Genomic DNA, 22,861 nt, shown 5'->3' with positions numbered 1-22,861 from the left:
TAGCTTAGGAAGCCGCTCCTGCAGCGCTCCCTCATCAGTGTCTCTCATCGGTTATGCACCCTCTGAGCCAACCCTGGGAACTCCCCAGCATGAACCCACTGAGTCCTGCCGGTGTTACCATCACACTACTCTGGTGGGTGCTTGCTGATGCCACACACTTACGGAATGCACTTTCCTGCCCTCCCATCGACTCACATTCCATGCTCATTCTCATGTGCAGTGCCTGGAGCTTATCTTCATTTTTAAAATTAAGTTTATAGTAGCCTTTCGGTAGCTTTCCTTCACCTTCATGGGTTTTTCTTAGACCCAGGAGTAGATTGCGTTTTGACCATATAAGCAATATGGTTGTCATCAGGTTCTCAGACTCCTATCTGTTCTCCTCACATTTACCTCCAAACCTTGGTGTTTGCTGTCTGTCAGCACACCAGGAAGATTCACCCACACGTAACAGCTGCTCTTAGAGAAAGAATTGGGGGCTGAACCTCTCTCACAGATTCAAGGGCAGAAGGTGATGATAAATTAATGACAAATTCCCTTGAGTTCAAGTTGATCGTTTTAATAGTAATGAGTAACATCTCCTGCTACCGCAAAATAGAGCCAAGTATTTGACATTCCTCTTGACTTAGATCTTTATTCAGTCTATTACTGTTACTGTTTGTAAACAACGCCTATTCTCTGACTTTCAAGTTAGTATGATTTAGCAAGGCTATGAAGTAAAAATACTGGTTTGGGCAGTTAGCTGCAGAAATTTAAGTATGTCCTTTTCATTGAGGTCATCTCAGTTCTGTCTTTGCTTTCTGGAGAAAGGAATACTGATATAAGTACCATGTTAATGGACATTGCAGAGATTTTAATGCCCTTCTCATTGGAGTCACAGCTGCTGGACTTTATCGACTTAATTTGCAAGTTCGATCCACTAGGGTGAATTTCTTGAACAGTCTCTTTACAGACAGGCCTTGCAAATAACAATTTACCCTGCCTGGTGAGTTTTTTCAGGTAAATAGTATAGGAACTGAGTATGTTTTTCCTCTTAAAGAATGACTGGCTAAATTTGGCAGGGCCCATAATGTGTGTTAACGTTTTATAAATCTGAGGTTTGCCAAAACATCATCAAATTGCAGGGAGTGTATTCCCCCAAAGGGTACAATTTGGAACAGCTGCCCATCCTCCTGGCGTTGTTTGGTCCTGTTTTGAAATGGTCCATAAATTCACTCGGTTTGATTTGAAGCTTCCTTCTTTATTGAACTCAGAATCACTGTCACGGGATTCCTATCTCATAGTAATCCAAGCAATTTAAGGAGTCGGTGTTCAGGACGACCATTACCGTGGAGAAGTGAGATGTATGAGTTTTCTATGATTGCTTTGACAAATTACCGCAAATTTAGCAACTTACCCCAAGTGTATTATCTTACTGGAGTTCTGAGGCCAGAAATCCAACCCCAGACTAAGATGAATGTGTCAGGAGGGCTGGCAGCCCTATTGAAGAATCTGCTTCTTCACCCTTTCCTGCTTCTGGAGGCCCCCACATTGCTTGGCTCATGGCCCCTTCCTCCATCTGCAGAGCCAGCAACCTTGCATCTGTCTGTGCTTTTCTGTCAGGGTCCCTTCTCCCTCTGACTGACTCTTCTACCTCCTTCTGCCACTTGACCCTTGGGATCGTGCTGGGTCCACCTGGGTAATCCAGGATGTGAAGATCAGCTGATAGGCTACATGCCAACAGAGGATTAAGGTTGCCAAACATATTCACAGGTTCCGGGGACAAGGACAGGGACATCTTTGGGTGGCCAATATTCTGCCTACCACAGATGTCCTCAGGAAACTTTCAGTACTTTTATTTAAAAAAAATTTTTTTTAATACTCAAACCAGACCTTAAGGCTCCATCAAAACCACAAAAAACAAATGTATCACACAAAAGAATTATGCATGGGCCATTAAAAAAACAAAACAAAAAACAAACCTTACTTGTGTTTCTGTCTTTAGTTAAATATAATAAGTTGCATGATTATTTTGAGAAATAAGACCTAAAAGCTTGGGATCACGTAGTAGTGCCTTCTGCAAAATCCGTCAGGCCCCCAAAAGTGACTAGGAACCGTGCTTCCGAGATCCTCATGGTCATGCTCTTGGGAGCACCCTAGGGAAGAAGTCAAACCTTATCAGAGTCCTTTCTGTTTCTTTTACGTAGAACTCCTTGGGTAGTAAGGGTGATGTTGTTATTTTTGTGGAACGTATCATCTTCAAAATGCAAAGGAAGTGGTAGCAACCTTTGTAACACTTTCAAACCATGAACCACTTCCCTTAAGCTTTCTGCATTTCTCTCCTGTTTTCTTTGCTTTCCCGGTTCCCTGTAGGTGTCATACAGTGACGTTGGGAGAGAGTGCTGTTCCTTACTCCCCATTCTGTAATACCAGAAACCAACCCCCTTCCCAGCAGGTGCGCTCAGCTTCATGCCAACCTCGTAAACCACTCCCACTCGACCACTCTGCTCCGCTGGCTTGCCAGCCCATGCCCCTCCCCCAGAGTCACCACCCCGCCTCGGCTGGCTTTGCTTTCTTCTTTCTTTTTTTCCCCCTTATCTTGTTTTTCTGGTTTCCTTTTGTATTCTCCTTCCTGGTTGCATTCTCCTCCTCTCCCTCCCACTGTGCCTCCTCCTCCTCCTCATCCCCCCATCCCCCCCCCCACACACCTACTCTTTCCCAGCTTCACAGCTCTTTGTTACCTACTCAGGAACAGAAACACAAAACAAACGGGGAGCCCGGAGCCTGTTTCCAGAACCATTGGCAAAAGTCTTTTACCTTGTTTTATGTTGTTTCTTAGGTCCCATTCTTCAAATTGCACTTGAACAGTTCTTTAGATCTAATTACTGTGCATACTGCTGCCTCAGTGGGACTAGTGGTGAGATGGTTTCGGTTCATAAAATGTCAGTCATTTAGCACCTAAGTGGTTTGCATTTTTAAATGTGGTTCACTACATATTTTTAAAGTAACCAGTACATTGTACAAAATCAGTAGGTCATTCTGCAGTGTTTGCAAAGTTTGTTTTGGAAATTTTGAAATTTTTTGAATTTTTTTAACCCAAATGTTGATGGTCTTTTATAAACTATTGTAGAGCTCATTTCTTGCTCCCAGATTCACCCTGTGTATTAATCAGTTCTCAGTAGCGGTTTTGCTCAATATAAGCTGAACAGATAAGGTAGAGAAACTGCAACGAGTCTGTTAAAATATGCAGCAGTCACATTTATCTGTAGACTAGACTTTCTCAGTACTTTTCAACCAGATCCTACCCAGCCCTATCAGGTGAGGTCAGGGGCAGGTACCATTTTTCAATTAAAATCGCCACTGTTACTCAGCACCAATGTTAGGATTCCTTGTTTATTATTTTAATAAAGTCAAGAGACATTTATCAATGCCAGTAAATTTTAGGAAGGCTCATGACAATTCTGTGAGCCAACAAGAATTCTTAAAGTTTGAATTCTGTTTAAACCTAATAATTATAAAGCTGGTGCTTGCGTGGACCCCGGGAAGACTTCCACCATTTGTCCTGGACTCAGGAGGTTAAAAAAAATCACCCTTCTCATGTCTCTTCACAGGACACGTAGGGTGACAAACTAAAAAACACATTTTCTTTTTTCTTCTTCTTTTTTTAAGTGTATTTATTTTTTAGTAATCTCTACACCCAACACAGGACTTGAACTCACGGCCCGGAGACCAGGAGTCACATGTTCCTCCAACCCAGCCCACCAGGTGCCCCCAGAACATATTTTTGTAGCATAACTTTGTGCTGTTTGTTTTTAATCAGTTAGGATCCTGTTAAAAACTGCTTAATTTAAATGTAGTTTCAGTATTAGCGTTTTCTTCCTTCATATCCACCTGGACAGAGAATGATCAAAACTGTACCTTTATCAGAAAAAAAGCAAGAAAATATTAGTAGTCTCTAATAACAGTAATTTCAAAATCATTAAATACTGAGGTGATGCGGCATGAACTTTATGTTGCCTTTCTGTAGATGGTGGCAGGCAGTTTATAAAATAATCTCTCCTGTAAACTGAATTTTGTTGACTCCAGGGAGCTTTAGTTAACAGCGGCTTATTTAGCTTTGTCTTTATTATTTCTTCATGTCTTTGGATACTAAGATTAGTGGCGTGCTCTGTTGTCACTTATCACAGATTTTAGATATCTGAAGAAGTCTAATTCCAGCAAAACAGTCTCCTTATCTCTTCCTCCTCCAGCACTCCCATGGTGCGCAGAAGAAATATTCTCCGGGTGATACCTGAAAATGCTGTGTTTATTGTTAAGTTTTTCATTTTTCTCCATAACCATGCATTGTCTCCTCATGAATGCTCTTTTTCCTGAATCCGGGAGCGGCACTGTCACCATCGCAGGACTCCAGAGAGACCATCCCCCCTGTTGGATCCCATCCGTTGGGAAAGTAGGGTCCCAAACTCTTCCCTTGGGCCTATGGAGCCCTAGGATGGGCATGATTTGGCGTGTGTGGGCACAAAGGCCTCAGTAGATTTAAGAGTTCTGGGACCCATGAAAGGTTAAGAGTTCTGCTGAAGTTTCAGGTCCTGCTGAAGAGACCCCCAAGGAAGACCTCCCTGGAGCCATGTCTCAATGGGGGGCCCTTGCGTTCAGGTGGTATGGAGTGGATCCCTTGCCTCCCGGAGTCGGTGGGGACGTGGGCTCTCAGGAGAGGGTTCTCCTGCTTTCCCACCCCTCTCGTCAGTTCAGCAAACAAATCCCAATTGCGGCCAGTTTGTGTCAGGTGCCACAGCACAGGGGTTGCACAGAGATGAGAGAGACACAGTCCTCGTTGCTGATCGGAGGTGGCCATGCACCTGGGCCGCAAGAAGGGTGGGGGAGTGGAGAGCCTCTGATGCCAGTCGTCCCACCGTCACCACCACCAGCAGCACCTCAAGGTGCTCCTTACTCTGTTCCAACCGTAGGACCTGCAGCGAGACATCGAACAACACAGCGCGGGCGTGGAGTCTGTGTTTAACATCTGTGATGTCCTCCTGCATGACTCTGATGCCTGTGCCAACGAGACCGAGTGCGACTCCATCCAGCAGACCACCAGAAGCTTGGACAGACGCTGGAGGAACATCTGCGCCATGTCGATGGAACGGCGAATGAAGTAAGAACCGAGCTGCCCCTGAACGTTTGAAACACGGTCCTCCCAACGCAGGGCGTCCTTCTCCCCTCAATAACAGTAGCCGTGTTCCGTTCGCTTCACTTCCGAGGCTACGGGCAGAGAGGGCTCAGTAGGTGTCAGCGTGCTCACGCAATGAATTATTCAAGAGAAATATAATCGGGGTAACGGCTTTGCCCAGCAGTCCTGTGTCGTGAGGTGTAACCACGGCTGGCCACTGTGGCCACTGTGCGTCTGTGTCCCTAGCTACGAAGCAGTGGAGGGAAGCCCTGTCTCCTGCTGGTCAGCCTCTGTGAAGCAGGAGCTTTGAGGGGCAGTCCCCAGGAGGAAGGTGACCTGACCAAGAAGGGGATGTTCCCGGTTATTTCCTGGAAGAGGGATATCAGGGTCTCTACCCCTCTCCAGTAGGGCAAGGGGTGTTGGGAATGGGACCAGTCAAGGCGGGAAAACAGATGACAGCTCACGGTTGAAGCGGATGGCTTACACTGAGATGCTTTCCTCCTGCCAGAATCGAGGAGACTTGGCGCCTGTGGCAGAAATTTCTAGATGATTACTCCCGCTTCGAGGACTGGCTCAAGTCCGCCGAGAGGACGGCAGCCTATCCGAATTCCTCAGAGGTGTTGTACACGAATGCCAAAGAAGAGCTGAAGAGGTTCGAGGTAAAGCCCAAAGCCCCGCCAGCCGGCGCTCCTCCCGAGCCGCCGCCGGGGCCGCCCCGTCCACACCCGCCGGCAGCTGCCACGGCAGCTTCGCCCCGCGAGACCGATCCGTGCCGAGCGGCACGCGGGGAGCTCGAGAGGCCGCTCTCCGCAGCAGAGCAGGGGAGGTGGGCTCTCCGTGGCCGTGGCGGCCCGGGGGTCGGCCTCCGGAGCGCGGTCTGGGGCGCGCCGGCCTGGGTCTCACGCGCCCGTGTGTGCGCCGCAGGCCTTCCAGCGGCAGATCCACGAGAGGCTGACGCAGCTCGAGCTCATCAACAAGCAGTACCGGCGGCTGGCGCGCGAGAACCGCACCGACACGGCCAGCAGGCTGAAGCAGATGGCGCACGAGGGCAACCAGCGCTGGGACACCCTCCAGAGGCGGGTCACGGCCGTGCTGCGGAGACTCAGAGTAACCTCGGCTAGCCCCCCGCCCTGTCTGTAGCCGCGTCGGGCTTGTAGCAGAGCAGTGCGTAGAGTTCGGTTCAGGCGGAGGTGTCTTCGTGCTCTTGCAACAGCTTGCCCTGCGCTTTAAGCCAAAGCTGCCAACCTTGAGTCTTTTGTTAGGAGGTTATTTGCCTAAGAATAGGCTTCGGAGGCAGGGCCTGTGTCTGTGATCTGTGGTGCCAGGCACATCTTTTTCCGACTTCCATAAACCCTAAAGGTCGGCACGTTGGGTCACGGGCTGCCCACAGGGTCCGGGCCGCTGCCATCACGAGGTCAGGCCCGGTGCCTCTAGGCCTGCAAGGAAGCCTGCCTTGCCCATCTGCCCGTTTCTGTGTGTCCCACTGGTCTTGCACTATGAGAGATGCAGACAAAGCCCCCTCTGCATCGTGGAGCTGGGGGACAGCGATTAGCACCCCCCCCCCGAATTTCAGAGCACATTGACCTAACCTCAGAGGCTCGGGTTGATTTTTGAATGTAGACGTTCACCGAAGATTTGTGTACTGCAGGAGACACGGCACATGAACCTTTGTGAGTCTAGGTGTAGACGGACAGGACCCGTGTGGTTTGTGGCTGCAGGAAGTGATTTTAATCCCTGCTTCTGTTCTCAGGGCAGAACGCTCTTGAGATCATTCTAAGATGAGGAGAATCTGGGTGGGTTTTTTTTTTAAAAACCCTCAGGAAGAAATGGGCTAGCTTTTCAGACAACCCCATGCATTAATTTCTTGATCTGCTGATTCGGCCGTGACCAGTGTAAACCCTTGTTTGGCACTGAATGCTACGTTTGTCTGAGAATCAGCTGCCCATCGATGAGGTGGTAACCCAAGAGGCTTCCTTAATTGGAGGTGATAAGTCTGGGTCTTCTTTCTCTGAGGGAACACGTTCAGGGTTACCTCCGTGAAGGCACATGGGGCACTAGGCCAGGCTGAGATCAGTACGTCTCCATCTGGAAGCTGCTATTTCAAGCAGCAGCTTCCGCGGAAGGCTAACAAGGTAGCAGCGGGTAGGGTGCCTGGTCTGCACGGTGAGGGGCTTCCTCAGAGGGCAGGGTGGGAACATCACCAACCTGGAGAATTGTAGAACTTCAAATGCTAAAAGGATCCTCGGCACCATAGTCAACATCCCCACACCCTAATTTGCCAGTGAAGACACGAGGCCTCAGAGAAGTTGGGGGGGCTTGTTTGTTCTCACACGGCCAGGACCAGAGCCCAGGCTCCTGACCCCACGCTGGCCCCCTGATGCCCTGTGGGCCTCTGGGGGTACCCTTTCCTCTTGGCCAAAAATAACCTTGCTGTCTGCCTGAACGCTCTTGTGCCATCAAAACAAACGTGATAATCCCCCCCTTTGACAGCATTTCACCAACCAAAGGGAGGAATTCGAGGGGACCAGGGAGAGCATTCTGGTGTGGCTCACGGAGATGGACCTGCAGCTGACCAACGTGGAGCACTTCTCGGAGAGCGACGCCGACGACAAGATGCGCCAGCTGAACGTAAGGCCTGCTTCATCGGCCCCTCTCAGAACAATGCACCTTGGCGAGGGAGAGCTGGCCAAGGACAAACATCCCCTGATACCCTGAGAGCAGATTCCAGCCGTGTGAAAGCAGCCAGGCTGCACCCACCTGTGTCCGGGGTGGTCATGGCCGAGGATGCTATTCCTTACAGTCAAGGGGCCATTGGAACAAGACTCGTTACTGTCATTTATAATCGCCCGTGGGGAGAACGCTCTTGAGGTTCCAAACAGAACTTCGTAAGATGCTCTTTCCCCAGCTCTCGAGTCTGAGTGCAACATGTGGGGGGCGGGAGGGGTAACAGGAGGAGAATCTATATCAAGAGTGGGGCCAAGAACAGATCTCGTCCGCTCTCCCACATATCTGTATTTCACTATGATTCCCTCCCTGGCTTTTAAAAGCAGTTGAAAAATAGAAATGTGCCTTCCCTAATATAATGGCACCCATGAGATGATTATTGTGTCAGCAGAAGCAAATGCCCGTGGGTGGTTTATTATGGGGAATTTTCTGTTTCCACCAAGCGTCAATAAGACAAGTTTTCTCCCTCACACCCAATAGCAGTCAATGTCTATCCCTGCCAAACTTTTAGAATTATTGTAATTGGAAAATTCCAGTCCCTGCCCAGAAGGGAGAGGGGAAAAAAAAAATCACGTAAGTCATTTTAGATGATTCAGTCTTGTCGCCTTGTTAAAAATCCACAAAGCTAGAGTACTGGTGCAGGAGCAAGGCCGCGGTAACCCTGGGATGCCTTTTCTACGGCCTGGTTCAAAGCAGCAGACGCTGGATCCTCGGGAAAACGTCCCTTCTCTGAAATCCTTTCTTTCTCCTCTTCGGAATAGGGTTTCCAGCAGGAAATTACACTGAACACCAACAAGATCGATCAGCTCATTGTTTTCGGGGAGCAGCTGATCCAGAAGAGCGAGCCGCTGGACGCCGTGCTGATCGAGGACGAGCTGGAGGAGCTGCACCGGTACTGCCAGGAAGTCTTCGGCCGCGTCTCCCGCTTCCACCGCAGGCTCACCTCCCACGCCCCGGTAAGGGGAGCGCCGCGCTCGGGCGGCCCCGGGCGACTCACACTTGACCTTGGACCGAAGTTTTAAAGAGCTGGGAAATCTGTGCAGTGGTCAGCTGTGATGTGTTTTATGGTAAAAGGGGGGGGACCCATTTTATTGCAGCTGTTATTACTGTGGAGTGACACTTCCTTGGGGGCTCCCATTGTCCAGTGGAAGGGGCGGCACTGGGGAAAGTTCTCGCTCCTCCGACCTTTCCCATGTGTTCCTCGGTACGGGGCTTGCCCGACAGGTCCGCATCCCGAGGATGCGGTGACACTTGTTCTGGTTTTGCTTACAGTGGTAACTTGGGAATGGGTTGGCCTGTTCCTCTTAGTGTCTGGAAATTTTTAATATCTGTGCCTTTCTGGTGCTTTGTCCTCACCACTGAAGTGACAAAAGCATCCGTTCTTCCAAAGCAACTGTGAAGTTGCCCTCAACAGAGGGACCTTTTGGGAAGTCCAGGTAGGGTTCAGGCCATTACTCAGTGTTCATTGCCTTCGTGCGCCAGAAGCTTTCACGATGACCATATTGACCGACACGACTGGTCGCTTTTTTCTTCTTTGTGTCCCCAACTGGCTAACTTGATACTTCTTTCTTCATCGGACCTGGCCTTTAAAATTACAGTACAATTCCCTCATTTCTAAACATAGCAGTTTATAGTCCCTTTTTTTAGGCCAAAGCATTACAACATAGGGAGAATAAGGTTCTAAATCCTGACCGATAAGATTGAGGATAAGAATGGCCTTTAAATTTTTTTTTTTAATTTTTTGATTGTTGGAGTTAACCGGCCATTAACCACCAATGAAACTTTGACCACCATTTCTTATTTTCTAGCTAAAGTTGTTTGACTTAGATCACCGAATTTCAGATTTTTCCTAGGAAAAATACAGATTCTAGGCCCCACACTAGAAGAGTCTAAATTAGAAGAACCACAGATGGGCCCCAGGAACCTGAAGCTTTCTGAAAGCTGCCACAGAAATGCCGATGGTGGTCATTCTCAGGCGCTGCTAGACAGGCCCTCGGCGCTCCTTGCACCCGCGGCAGCCTGTAATCTGGCTCATTCTGAAAACCGGACATCCCTCTTTAGGGCTTGGAAGAGGAAAAAGAGGCCTCAGAGAATGAAACGGACATGGAGGACCCCAGAGAGATCCGGGCCGACTCCTGGCGTAAAAGGAGAGAGAGCGAGGAGCCCTCGTCTCCTCAGTCCCTTTGTCATCTGGTGCCCCCGGCGCCGGGGCCCGAGCGGTCTGGCTGCGAGACCCCTGTCAGCGTGGACTCCATCCCTCTGGAGTGGGATCACACGGGGGACGTGGGGGGCTCGTCCTCCCATGAAGATGACGAGGAAGGCCCGTACTACAGCGCACTGTCAGGTAACGGCCCGGGTCTCCGGAGCCCTTGACGTTGACCCACTTGGTTACGTTTTTAGCACCTTAGCGACACGGCCAACTCTGGATGGCCCAGAGTCCAGCTCATGGCCGACTCAGCCCTCTGTGGCTTCTTGTGTTCCTGCCCACTTTGACTGACCTGAGAGTGGCTCACTCCTGTCACAGGCGGAATGAAAGGGAAAAAGAAATGAAATTCACCTTGGGACATGAAGGCTATGTCCTGGTGGCTCTGGCTGTCTGGGAGGCTCATCAGGGAACGTTTCCGTTGAGGTTCTCAGAGTATCGGTAGATCGTCTCCATCCTTTCCGTGGACTCCCCCACTCCCACCGCTGCTTCAGACAGTCAAGAGTTGGCTGGAAAAAAAATCTTTTGGTTTTTTAAAGCTTTTTAATAAAATAGATAAAGGGTAGTTACTTTTCTTCTCCCAGCTGACAATGTTTCTACTGTTTTAATACTTGGGCATTCATGTACAGACGCCTGCAGTGAGGACAATGACATTATTCTTTTTCAGATGTAGAAATCCCTGAAAATCCTGAGGCATATCTTAAAATGACCACAAAAACTTTGAAAGCGTCTTCTGGTAGGCCCCTGCCCGTGCATGTGTCTCAACATGGCAGCGTCCTGTGGCGCACACTGCATCCTAAACCTCGCTCCCATGTCATGTCTGACCTCTGCCTTCTGTGGACACCATGCGCCTCGGTCCTTGTGTCATGGTGTATTTGCACTGCCGTACTCACACATACCTGCGTGCTCCTGACAAACCCCGCCCACACAAGAGCGGGCCCCACGCCATCTCTCTCCTCCCCCGCCAGGCCTGTGCAGAAGGGGATTTTTCAGGCTGCCTTTTAAAGTTTTTATTTTCCCCCCATCTAAGTGAAGTTCTTTGGCATAGGCCAAGCTTTCTTCATGGTGGCTCGGTTTGGAACTACTTCCTTCCTTGCTTACGGTGTTTCCTGGGAAGAGGATGGGCGGGGGGGTGGGGGTAAAGATACTGTTGCATTTGCCACAGGAGAAGAAACCTTCCTTTCCTTGACTTGCAGCTCTAACCTTTGTTCCCTGCCCCATCCCCCTGTGCAGTGGTGGGGTCGAGCCGCGAGCGGCCCTTTGGTCCCCAAGTCCATCCTGATGTGCACTCTCCCCCACATCTGAGAGGCCTTCAGTCCTCTTGGCCCCCGGCCCCGGCCTTGCTGCCCATGACCCCACCACTAGATGCCCCAGCTCCAAAACACCATTCATCCTGCAAAAAACCATACGTGCGTTGTACTCCATTGTGAACCCATCTAGTGAAGGCACAATGCTGCTCAGTTGCATGACTCTCATTTCATTCCCTTCCGGGACATACTGACATTTTGCAAACATGCATGCTTTGCAAGGAAAGCTGCAGAACTCATATTATACTATAACCTGATGCCATGTTACCCATGACCTTTTTTGTGTAACTAAATATAAATCCTTTGGTTGGTTGGCGAGAACGGACTGTCATTTGCTATGTTTTGTTTCAGGTAAATCCCTTCCTGAAGACCACTCGTGGCATGTTCCTGACAGCCCTTCCTGCCCCAAGCATCGCTACAAACAAATGGGAGGTGATAGGAATGTACAGACCATCCCCTCAGATGCCAGCACCCCTTATAAGCCAGCCTATGTAAGTCTTGAGTGCACTGAGAATATCACCCAAGTGCATGAGTAAGAATTGAAATTTTTCAGAGAGAGGGAGGGATATTGGTGTATGCTGCGCATGCTCGCTTTTCAAGCATATTTTGAGCTGGTTTTCCCAGGGTGATGGTGTCTCTGCTGAGCTGTCTATACGTCATTGGAACCCTGGCAAGACAGACTGGAGTTACAGACTGGTTTCTGGCCAAGAACAGTCTTTGTGCACATTGACATGATGGGGCGGTGATTATTACTGTTGAGCCAGTCGTCCACGCAAGGAGCGGGGAAGCAAAGCGCCGCCTTTCCCGAGCTGCTCCTGTGCTCCCAGACTGTGTTCTAGTTACCTTTCAACTACACAGCCTGTTCAAAACACACTGACTTCATATTCAGGAAGATTTGGCCGTGTGCTAGTGTAGACATAGGTTTGATTCCTAACCCTACCGGTAAACTGCCCTGGGACCGGAGCACTTTGCCTTGCCTCTGGAAGCCTTCCTCACCTGAGGATAAATCTGCTTTACGTGGTTGTTGTTAGGATTGATTTGTACGGAGGTATAAAGAAGGCCCTGACAAGTGGTCACTGTTACTGTTATTACCACTGCTACCGTATGTGGTTTGTTGTTATTGTTTATAACCGTGACTGTTGTTCTTCACTATGTTTTCCTCCGGCAACATGAGTCCTTGGCATGCTCTGGCAACACAGCTGCCGGGGGCAGCCAGCCTGGGATTTAATGTTGGCTCCGGGTCATCCCTAGTAGAGAGAATTAGTGACAAGCAAGTTGGAATTAAAATGTCTGTGTGTGCTTTTAATAATCATCTTTTAGAGAAACCAGAGCAGTGCGAGCATCACTGGATTAGTCCTCAAAGTGCCCTCTGTGTCTAAGAGTGAATATTGCTAGATAATTGGAGAAGATTCTGCCTGGACACAGTCAGACTCAAGTCATTTGACAGCGGGCTGCCATGCTCAGTTCAGCCACTCCTCCTCGTGCTTAGCAAGCAGTTGTCAGTCCTAATCTGTCCCTGTGGGATGAGGAACAAGACCTGACAGTCTGGGGGAGAGGGACCCCAGCACCTCACCTTTGCTTTGTATCCAGGGCCTGGTTTGGCCTCTCCCAGTGAATAAGCTTGTGTTCCTCACCTGGCCGTTTGCAGAAGTCCCACCCTTTTTGTGTGTGTGTCTGAAACCAGGCTTGTCACCAGAAATCTGAAGAGGGTTGTTTTGTTTTTTTTTTTTTGCATACCACACAAGTAGGTCGTATGGACACAGACCAAAGAAAGCATGGTTTTTCTAAAAAGGATACATTTATTTTTGGAAAGGCCTGAGGTAACAATAGCCCAGCAAAGTCTGCACTAACAGAAGCGTCAGTACGTGCAGTGAAAGATAAATGCTTGGTAATGAATGGCCCCCGGAGGCAGATTTGGCCTCTGTGTTTCCGATTCCTGGCGGTAATCTGCCAGCCAGCTCTGCAGAGTGACCAGGAGGGAGGACTGAATTTTGCAGAACACCGTGCAGGTGAGCACACAGGAAGAACCTGGCAGACCAACAGTGGTTTTTAACTTTTTTTGCACGGTTCATTTGAGGAGTGTTAGGAAGCCCCCAATTAGGCCCTTTTATTTCCAACCCTGACATCTCACCTGCTTCCCCACCATCTCGGCCTTGACCAGGCCTTTATTTCTGTCGTCAGCTCTGCTTGCTTATAAATGCACCCCATACAGGGAAGAACGTCCGTGTGAACAGCAGGTTACCCTTCGAAGGAAAGAGGTCCCATATCTTCCTTTCGTGCCTGTTACTATGAACTGAGATACTCTTCACACAGACTTCGAAATTTTACAAATGGTAATGTAAAAACTCGTTCATTCTAGGTAAAGCTGCTGTTACCCCCGGGCACTGATGGTGGCAAAGGAGGCTCCAGAGTCTCGAACGGCAGCTCACGGCAGGAAGACGAAGGCCTGGCCGCTCTCAGCGGGCAGCAGTCAGGTACGGTTAAGTTAGGCAGTTGTCAGGACAGGTGAAGTCCATATTTTGGGTTAGCCAAGCATTTACTTTAAGTCACTGCTCAACAGAACATTAAGAATTGAACAGTTAAGGGCGCCTGGGTGGCCCAGTCAGGTAAGTGTCCGACTCTTGGTTTCAGCTCAGGTCATGATCTCCAGGTTGTGAGATCGAGCCCTGTGTGGGGCTCTGTGTTGGGTGTGGAGCCTGCTTCATATTCTCTCTCTCCCTCTGCCCCTCCCCCACCTTAAAAAAAAAACCAACGTGGATAATAATCCGCCCAAAGAGCTGAAGTTAGCCTATAGCAGCCACTGTTATCTTAGAACCAGCTGATTCGTGGGGCACTAGTGGGGCACCTGGCTGGCTCAGCTGGTAAAGCATGCAACTCTTGATCTTGGGGTTGTAAGTTCGAGCCCCACGTTGGGTGTACAGATTACTTTTTTTTATTTAAAAAAAATTTTTAAGGCAAAAACAGAATCAGCTGACTCGTATTTATGAACAAATTCCTAAGCTGTTTACTTTAAAAACTGTTCTTTAAATATTGGCAGAATGAGCCTTATAGGATGAAGTGCATGTTTTAACGACGTCACCTGGATGTAGAGATCAGACAGGAAGATGATGACCAAAGGGTTAGTTGTCAGGTGTCTCCTCATGAGACAGGTTCAATAATTAGAAAAGTAATGACTCAAGCCAGAAATCAAGTAGCATTGACTTGATCGTTCGTGGACCATTAGAGAAAGTGCCCTACAAACAGCACAAACTAAAACGTTGAACTTGGGCCCGCGGTGCATGTTGGCAACACTGCTGGGTCTCCTGCCCCGCTGCCCACCTCATTCCAGCCTTTGTGGGCGGGTCCTGGCACAGGCCTTGAACCAGAGCGCAGGAAGCAGGCTATTCCCCACTCCAGGGGAAGCGAGGACCCCTAACCCTGAGCTGGTTTGGTGTGTCCCCTACGGGTTTCCTCACCCTGACCCTGGACTAGTCGGAAGCAGAGAAGTCTCTGGGCGCTACTGCAGCTTTTCGTGGGCGACCTTTTATTCCAGGTGCCTTTGACAGATGGGAGCTGATGCAAGCCCAAGAACTTCACAATCAGCTCAGAATAAACCAAAGCTTGCAACAGCTGAACTCTGAGATCACCGACATCACCACTTGGCTGAAAGAAATGGAAGCAGAGCTAGAAATGTTGAAGACGGCAGAGCCTCCCTCTGATATCCGGGAAATGGAGCTCCGCGTGAAGCGACTCAAGGTGAGGGCAGGCATGGAGGGGAGAGGGATTCAGAGCGTGCATGTGGACATGGGCTCCGCAGGACCAGCACATCCCATCTGCCAGCGGTGCGGGTGGCAGGCTGCAGACAGGCATGGTAGCATGACTTCTGTCACTGGCCAGGACATGGAGGTAGATTTCGGTTTTCAGAAGAGCATCTGCACATGATCCCAAAGCCCTGAGCAGCGCTGGGCAGGTGTGGCTCAGATCCCTGTGCTGGAAAGATCTGACCTCAAAGACCCCGCTAGACTCTTACGGAGGTGCTAGCGGCCACTGCCAGGCAGCTTAAAAACACCCTCCCAACTGTGCTGTGCAGGCTGATGGGGGAGCGCCGAGGACGGGGAGGAGCGCCTGCTCACCTACTGATGAATTCTGTGGCCTGATGTGGTTGCTCTGTTAAACAGTCTGTCACCCGCATGGTCAGCCATTACCCCATCAGAACTAGCCGGGGAGCAGGGGAGAGGGGCTGCTTGAGCCCTGCACTTTGGGGGTACCCTGAGCATGAGCCTGAGCTCCTGAGACGACCCAGGGCAGTGGTTTGGGGTATCCAGGTAGTCTTCATATTGGGACTGTTCTTTTCCTTTGTGCATTACTGTATCTGGGATTACTGTTCATCCAAGGAGTAACACTTCTGTGATATCTAGGGGCCCGTGCAGGAGAACTATGTGTACTTTATCTGGAAGACTTTTCAGTCTGGTCCAGAAATAAGCCAACCAGGGCTCAGGGGGGTCTATTCATGGCTCTGGTTGAGTCGGCCAGCCAGGAGACGGGCCTCTGCTCCCAGACTGGCCAGCCAAGGTCACTGACCTTGTAAGGCAGCTCCTCACCTGATGCCGCCCAGCCAGTAACAAGCAAGGTCGCTCTTGTTTCTGTGGCCACAGCTCAGAGAAGTGTTTGGCAGATCCGTTCCCCGCTGAGGTTCAAATGAACCCCACATCACTATTTTCAGAATGCCTCACCCAGTCTTTTTCCTCTGCGGTAGGAAATCTTAAAAGCCTTTGACACCTACAAGGCTTTAGTGGTCTCTGTCAACATGAGCAGCAAGGACTTTCTGCAGACCGAGAGCGCGGAGTCCAGCGAGCTCCAGGGTAGAGTCGGCCAGCTGGGGCTGCGCTGGGACACGGCCCAGGGCGCGGTGGAGAGCTGGCGAGAGGGCTTACGGCAGTCCCTCCTACAGTGCCAGGTACGCCGGCTCCCGGGGCCCACGTGGGGGGGGAGAAGCCAGTATTTTTATCGTTGGGCTGCTTTGGCACAAATATGGCTTATGTGACGGAAATGTGCTTTACCATTTGTTTCCAAGAGTCCCAGCTGCTGTCCAGAGACCTGCTGCTTGCCCTGTGTCTCCTGTCCTGTTGCCCTAGCCCACTCCTAGCATAAGGGTTCGAGCGAGCATTCCAGTAGATCGGAAATGCCACCCCACGTTGCCCCGTCTCTGTCCTTCTGCCCGGAGGACCTTGTAGCAGAGTGATTGAGACCTGGCCTGGAGCAAGGATGGTTTAACCCAACTCTAGAGCTTCAGTAGCTGTGTGACTTTGGGCAAATCACTGTGCCTGCTAGACCTCTGTTTCCTCATCTGAAAAGTGGGAATAATTCTAGTCTTTACCTCATGAGCTTCTTTTTAGGACTAAATTCATAGAATCTCAGCCCAGCACTTGACACAGGGTAAATGCTCATCCCGTGTTAGCTCTGACCCCATCTTCGGAACACAAGCCCACCAGCAAGTCCCCATGCAGCCCTGTCCCCTCCCTTGGCCTCTGAATCCAGATTTGTTGAGTAATTTTTGTGGTCTTGTGTGGTCTTTCTATGTAATAGCTGGGGGCGGGGGATTCTGAAGACCTGCCTTTCTGCTAGCACTTTTCCACTTGACAGAATTCATCATGCCTCCCAGGACTGTGCCAGCTGTATCCTCTTTCCTGCTTTCTCTTTTCCTTGTTTTGGGCCCCTGGCATTTCATTTAAATCTGGCCCTTTTATTCACTGGACAAAGACGAGAACAACAAATACTATGAAGGCCTAACCCAGCAAGCTACTTCTCAGCACACCTTCCCTTACAGAAAAGGCAATCCTCTGATGTGTGTGTGTGTGTGTTTTTAAAGGACTTCCACGAGTTGAGTCAAGATCTGTTACTGTGGTTGGCGAGTGCTGAGAGCCGGAGGCAGAAGGCTCGGGTCACGGACCCAGACGCAGACCCCCAGGTCCTCCTGGAATGCCGGGAAGAACTGATGGTAAGTTTCTTCCTAAGGGGTTCTGCACTGCCCCTGGCCTCTGTCAGGTGCATACTCAGCCTCACCTAGTGTCCTGGGAACGTTGCCCGTGTGGCGTTCTCACGGTCCGGTTGGTGTCTACTGAGCATCCCTTTGTAGTTCTGAAGCATGAGGACTTGCAGGGAGGAAGAGCCATGCCGAAAGCAGGAAGTCAGTATCAGGAACTGGGAACCTGAGTGGTTAGCAATATCCGAGACATTTAAAGCCATTCGATTAAAAGTATTTTCTTCTTTGGGACTAGGACTCATTTGGGGGGAAATAGGCTCAATTACTCCACAGACACAATGAACTGTAGGAGTTTTCTAAATCCACTACAGAAAAGTCTTATTTCTTGGAGGGTAGTTGTGTTTTCATATTTGTATTTCACTAACCAGGTGACATTCTTACCCATAAATCTGTATGTGGTTCAATTATAAGTAAGTTTAAAGTACTGGTCATTATTTAAAAACCATTCTTATACTAAAGAAAGAGCAGTGCTCCCCAGCTAAGATCTGAGAGTGGGGCTTTACAGGCTCTCTGCAGTGAAGGAAATGTTCCGTAGCTGTGCTGCCCGGTATGATGGCTACGGGCCACAGGTTAGTGATGAATCTTCCCCTCACTTCCCTCTAACTCCTCCACCCAGTTGTCTTCAGAACGAGAAGGAATGGAAAACGGGCAGGGTGTAACCTAAATGACGCCGGGCTTGAGGACACACACAGGCATATAGAAGCAGAAAGTTCTGGAGTCATTTATCCCCAAGGTTTCCTGGCACTAAGAAAGCCACCTCTGACCCCGCGAAGCAACTATTTCACACACTTTTTTATTTTTAGCAACTGGAAAGGGAACTTGTGGAACGTCAACCTCAAGTAAACACCTTACAAGAGATTTCAGACAGCCTTCTTATTAAGGGGCATGGAGAAGACTATATTGAGGCTGAAGAGAAAGTGCATGTTATTGAGAAGAAGCTCAGACAGCTACTCGAGCAAGTGTCCCAAGACTTAGTGTCCTTGCAGGGACGCCAGGTGAGTCCGCCTGTGGCTTCTAAGTCGAAAGATGTCTTAGGAACAGGAAGGCAGTATGGCAGCCTTGCTCTAGGGGCGGGGAGGCTGTAGACACGTGGTCAGAGCGGAGTCTAAAGTCCTGCCCCTTCCTAGCTGTACGGCCTTAAAAAGTTACACAAGCTCTTTAATGCTGTTCTGTCATTTGCGAGGGGAAGACGGCACGATGGCGCCTACAAGTTCATAGGGCGGCCTGTGAAAAACCAGCCAGTCCCTCTATCGTTTCTGACTTGCCTTCATGCTGCTCAGACTTGAGTCCTGCTGTCTTCTGACCACTCTCTTTTTTCTCCTTTCTTCTCTTTGAAATGTGACCCAACTCCACAAACCCAAACCACACCCCCAGCAGACTTAGGGCAGCCCCGCCCCCGCTCCGTTCTGGAGTTGCAGGTCGGCTCCAGCAGGCTGATGGCCATGTGATTACACCCGCACATCTGAAGCTCACGGCCCACTGATCCTGTCCCTTCCGCTAAACTCAGTCTTCCCAACGTGTGCTACTGGTGTTTAATGCCAGTGGTTGGCCTTGCCTTGCCTGCCACGTTCCTTTTTGTCTGGAAAAGTCCCTGTTACAGTGGGGAGTGAGAAGAATAGAAAAGCTCCTCTTCCAGAAAGATTTGAGCTGGGGGAAGGGGTGCGTGGAACACTGAAGAATCTGCACGAAGCATGTTTTTGTGCTCTTGAGACTCTTCAGACCCTTTTGTTTCCCTGAACTGAACCCTTGGGGGTGGATTTCAGAACCCAGACCCATCTCTGCCCAGCTTGGACGAAGTAGACGCCGGAGAGCAGCCGCCAGCCACATCGGTGCCAACTCCCCAAGCAAAGGTGAGAGCCCCTTGCTGCCCTGAGAACTGTGCTGATTTTTCGGAGTTAGCCCGGTGACCGAAACTGGAGCCTCCCAAGGCCCCATCCCCCATTTCACGACAGCACAGATCTGCTTCCACCTGATAGTCAGCGGAGAGGCGGACTCTAAAGATTTAAAAAAAGTGAAATACACCTTTAACGACCCAACAGAAAGGCTATCTTCTCAGTTGCTCTTCCCTGGAACTGGAGAAGGTTGTGAAAAAGGGAGCCCTTACAGGATCATTGAAGGGGCTCCCCGATCTCTCCATTAACATCTGAGCCCCAGTGGGAACGTGAAACTCCTGTTAGTTTAACAAACCCAGGATTTCCTGCCTTGTGGAGTATAATCTCACATGCATTACTCTGGTCTCAAAAGCTTGGCGGAAGATGACCTAAGGAAGGTGTATAATTTGAGAAGGAAGGCTGTTTTATCCTGGCCCGGACTCATAGTCTTCCATTACTAACTGGATTCTTCTTAACCCAACAGTTCGAAGCAGAGAGAATGACAACAGACAAGCACAAGACAGACAGCAGGTAAGGGGGCCCTGCAGTCACCGCAGTGAGTGCCCAGTTGCACACATGCTCCTCAGCAGTCTTACCTGTCCCGTGCTCCAGGTCTCTGTACAAAACCCACTTCACTTGTCTGGAAAGGGCTGGGCTGCTCTTCCAGGACTGAACCTCTGTCATGGGCCCCACTTTAATCTCGGGTCCTGGAGGTCTTACTTGACACAAGCAGGGGGTCAGGTAACTCGAGGGGGGGTTGCCCCCGGCACCTCGTGCTCAGCTCTCCGCCCCGTCTGTTGGCAGGGTGCCCGGCCCCGGCAGCTCCCGGCCCCGCCGCTCCTTCGTGTCCCGGGTGATCAGGGCCGCGCTGCCCCTGCAGCTGCTTCTCCTGCTGCTGCTGCTCCTGGCCTGCCTGCTGCCCTCTTCCGAAGAGGACTACAGCTGCACTCAGGCCAACAACTTTGCCAGGTCCTTCTACCCCATGCTGAGGTACACCAACGGGCCCCCCCCCACCTAGAGGCCCCGCCCGGCCTGCAGCACCGGACCACCAGCCCGTTCACGCGGGTGCCTGACTCGTGGCCTCAGGTGGGTGAGTGACCCTTAGCATTGGCCTGGCCCAGGGACCTGCTGCAGACACCGGGCTCGGCCAGAGAGGGCGCTCTCTCTCTCTCGGGACGCAGGGCAGCTTTCCAACGCTGTTCCTCCCTCCGGGCAGGGAGCCTGGGTGGCAGTTAGTTGCCCCAGGCAGTTTGACAAAGCTAGTTGATTGGTCTCGGGGTCTCTGGAAACTGCAGTTTCCTGAAGAGCCGAGCGCTTCGTGAATTCTGATTTATTTGTAAAACACTATTCAAACGTAGCTAATATGCTCAGTGAACAGCAGTGTTCATCACATGTTCCAGAAACAAGCAGATTCCATCTTAGAAATGGTTCAGAAACTCATATGCACCCTTAGCTGATTGATTGAAACAATCATATTTAAAATGTTTAGAATTAATTTTACTCCAATCAGCTAGCAATCGAGCTGCAGGTTATAAACCAAAATGTCCCGTTCTGTACTAAAGGTCTGCTCTTTTATATTGCTTTAAATTTTTAAAGAAATTATATTGCATGGATGTGGTTATTTGTGCATATTTTTTAACAATGCCGAATCTGTATGAATAATGTAAACTTCGATTTTTTTAAAGAAAAAATCAGATTTTAGCTTGAGCTTTTGACTAATGTACAGTAAATGCCAAACTACTTGATAGGGATGTTTTTGTAAGTTAATTTTATAAGACTTTTCACCTTTAAAGTGATGCTTCAGGTTTTGTTTAGCTGTTTGGCCATGGGGGGGGGTTGTTACAGAAATTTGAAGCTATTTGTGGTATGTACAACGCAAATGTTTCTCATTAAAACAAAAATACCCATACTTTTGTTGTATTGGATTACATTACAAATTAAATGTTATACATAATCTTCCATAGAACAGAAATTATTTCAAAAATATTTGGGGGGATTCATCGGTTTTAATTCTAAGCTAACCTTTATATTCTAGTTACTTTAATAATTTATGAGATCTAAAATCCCACAACTTGGAGATTACCCAGTGTGTTACCCTCCCGTGCTGGAGGGAGTGATGAGGACAGCATGGCAGGGAAGGTGGGTACAAAAAAGGCTCATTTCACCCAGATTTTTCTATTCCCAGCTCTCTCCAAAGCAAACAGATTTTGTTTAACAAATGTTACAGGCAAAACCACCTGCCTCCCATTGAACTCCAGTACTACTGTCTATTTCCCACTAAAACAGTGTGATTAGAAGTCACTGAACCAGTTCCTGTGTTAACTGCTTGTAACCTGCACCTCTCTTTTTTAAGAATTTTTATTTATTTGACAGAGAGCACAAGTAGGCAGAACAGCAGGCAGAGGGGCAGACAGAAGCAGACTCCCTGCTGAGCAGGGAGCCCGATGCAGGGCTCGAGCCCAGGACCCCAGGATCATGACCTGAGCCAAAGGCAGATGCTTAACCAATTGAGCCACCCAGGCGCCCCTAACCTGCATCTCTTGACACTTGGAGACATCCATGTCCTAACTGCCCCGTCTTTGCTGAGCACAAACCTCAGGGGAAGCCAGGGAGGCTTGGCGGTAGATGAAGACCGGACTCCCAGCGCCAGCGGCCCCTGCTGTGGGTCAGACATCCCCGGGACGTTGCAGTTCCCAAGCAGCTTGATAGAATGGTACCAGTGGAAGGGAATCTGTCTTCACTTTACCAAACTGATGAAAGTGATTGATAGGGTACTTTGCAGTTTAAAAAGAAAGTCTTTTGATGCTTTAAAATATTTCTTTTCATGGATTAACAGAAATCCCAGAGGAACATTTAAGTGAAAAATGTTACCCAAACTTTTTCTCTAAGCTAGAGGGTCCTTGCTCCAGTTCTGCCAGAGGCAAAAGGCAGAACCTCTACCTCCTCCTCTCCCTTCCAGTCCAAAGGAGGAGATGGTTCTGGAAACCTTTGAGTTTGGGGCAAGTCAAAGTTGCAGTGAAAGGAAAGTGTCTGCATCTGAAAGCCTAGTTATGCGCACTCATTCTCAGGAGTACTCCAGGCTTCTAGACCCTACCGTTACCCCCAGCAAGCCTTTCTTCATTCAGAGCTCAGTGTATGCCCACACTTGTCAGATCATCTACACCTTTAAGAGGTTTTGCATTTTGCATTTCCAGACTATTGGCATTCAGATCACTTCAGTATGGATGAATGACTTTTCTCCCCATCCCAGATGGGGTATCATGCTGACTTCGATGGGGTAATTACAGAAAATGTACCCAAATAATTGACGGACTTGGACTTTGACATGTGTGGGCTGCGTTTTACTTGCATACACAGTGCCTGTGGTCATAAATCACAAGGGTGAGATGATTAGCTGACCAAAGATTAAATTATTACTGTTTAAAAGTCTGGGGCATCTGCATGGCTCAGTCAGTTGAGCATCCGACTCTTGATTTCGGCTCAGGTCATGATCTCAGGGTCACAGAATCGAGCCCCACATCGGGCTCGGCACCGAGTGCAGAGTCTGCTTGTGATTCTCTCTCCCTCTGCCCCTGCCCCTACTCGCAC

The 22,861-nt window shown here is 49.6% G+C and overlaps 2 protein-coding genes across 3 annotated transcripts in view; one reads left to right on the top strand and one right to left on the bottom strand.

The window, feature by feature from the left end:
- Positions 1-21,182, top strand: part of SYNE2 (spectrin repeat containing nuclear envelope protein 2) — a 39,078-nt gene extending 17,896 nt beyond the window's left edge. For both annotated transcript variants that reach the window (XM_040641805.1, XM_040641806.1), the window contains 16 exons: positions 4,944-5,131; positions 5,655-5,805; positions 6,071-6,253; positions 7,637-7,774; positions 8,632-8,826; positions 9,932-10,214; positions 10,741-10,809; positions 11,732-11,871; positions 13,740-13,854; positions 14,913-15,115; positions 16,116-16,316; positions 17,229-17,357; positions 18,206-18,397; positions 19,166-19,252; positions 19,758-19,804; positions 20,078-21,182. In XM_040641805.1, the coding sequence (XP_040497739.1) occupies positions 4,944-5,131; positions 5,655-5,805; positions 6,071-6,253; positions 7,637-7,774; positions 8,632-8,826; positions 9,932-10,214; positions 10,741-10,809; positions 11,732-11,871; positions 13,740-13,854; positions 14,913-15,115; positions 16,116-16,316; positions 17,229-17,357; positions 18,206-18,397; positions 19,166-19,252; positions 19,758-19,804; positions 20,078-20,291 (2,535 nt within the window). In that variant the 3' untranslated portion in view covers positions 20,292-21,182. The remainder of the gene's footprint in view (positions 1-4,943; positions 5,132-5,654; positions 5,806-6,070; positions 6,254-7,636; positions 7,775-8,631; positions 8,827-9,931; positions 10,215-10,740; positions 10,810-11,731; positions 11,872-13,739; positions 13,855-14,912; positions 15,116-16,115; positions 16,317-17,228; positions 17,358-18,205; positions 18,398-19,165; positions 19,253-19,757; positions 19,805-20,077) is intronic.
- Positions 21,183-21,784: 602 nt separating this feature from the next.
- Positions 21,785-22,861, bottom strand: part of ESR2 (estrogen receptor 2) — a 58,270-nt gene continuing 57,193 nt past the window's right edge. The window contains exon 8 of the mRNA XM_040641804.1: positions 21,785-22,519. Within this exon, the coding sequence (XP_040497738.1) occupies positions 22,479-22,519 (41 nt within the window). The 3' untranslated portion in view covers positions 21,785-22,478. The remainder of the gene's footprint in view (positions 22,520-22,861) is intronic.

This window comes from Ursus maritimus, unplaced genomic scaffold (assembly GCF_017311325.1).
Source record: "Ursus maritimus isolate PB19 unplaced genomic scaffold, ASM1731132v1 scaffold_25, whole genome shotgun sequence".
In the NCBI taxonomy this organism is placed as follows: Eukaryota; Metazoa; Chordata; class Mammalia; order Carnivora; family Ursidae; genus Ursus; species Ursus maritimus.
This window is presented reverse-complemented; position numbering and strand designations above follow the sequence as displayed.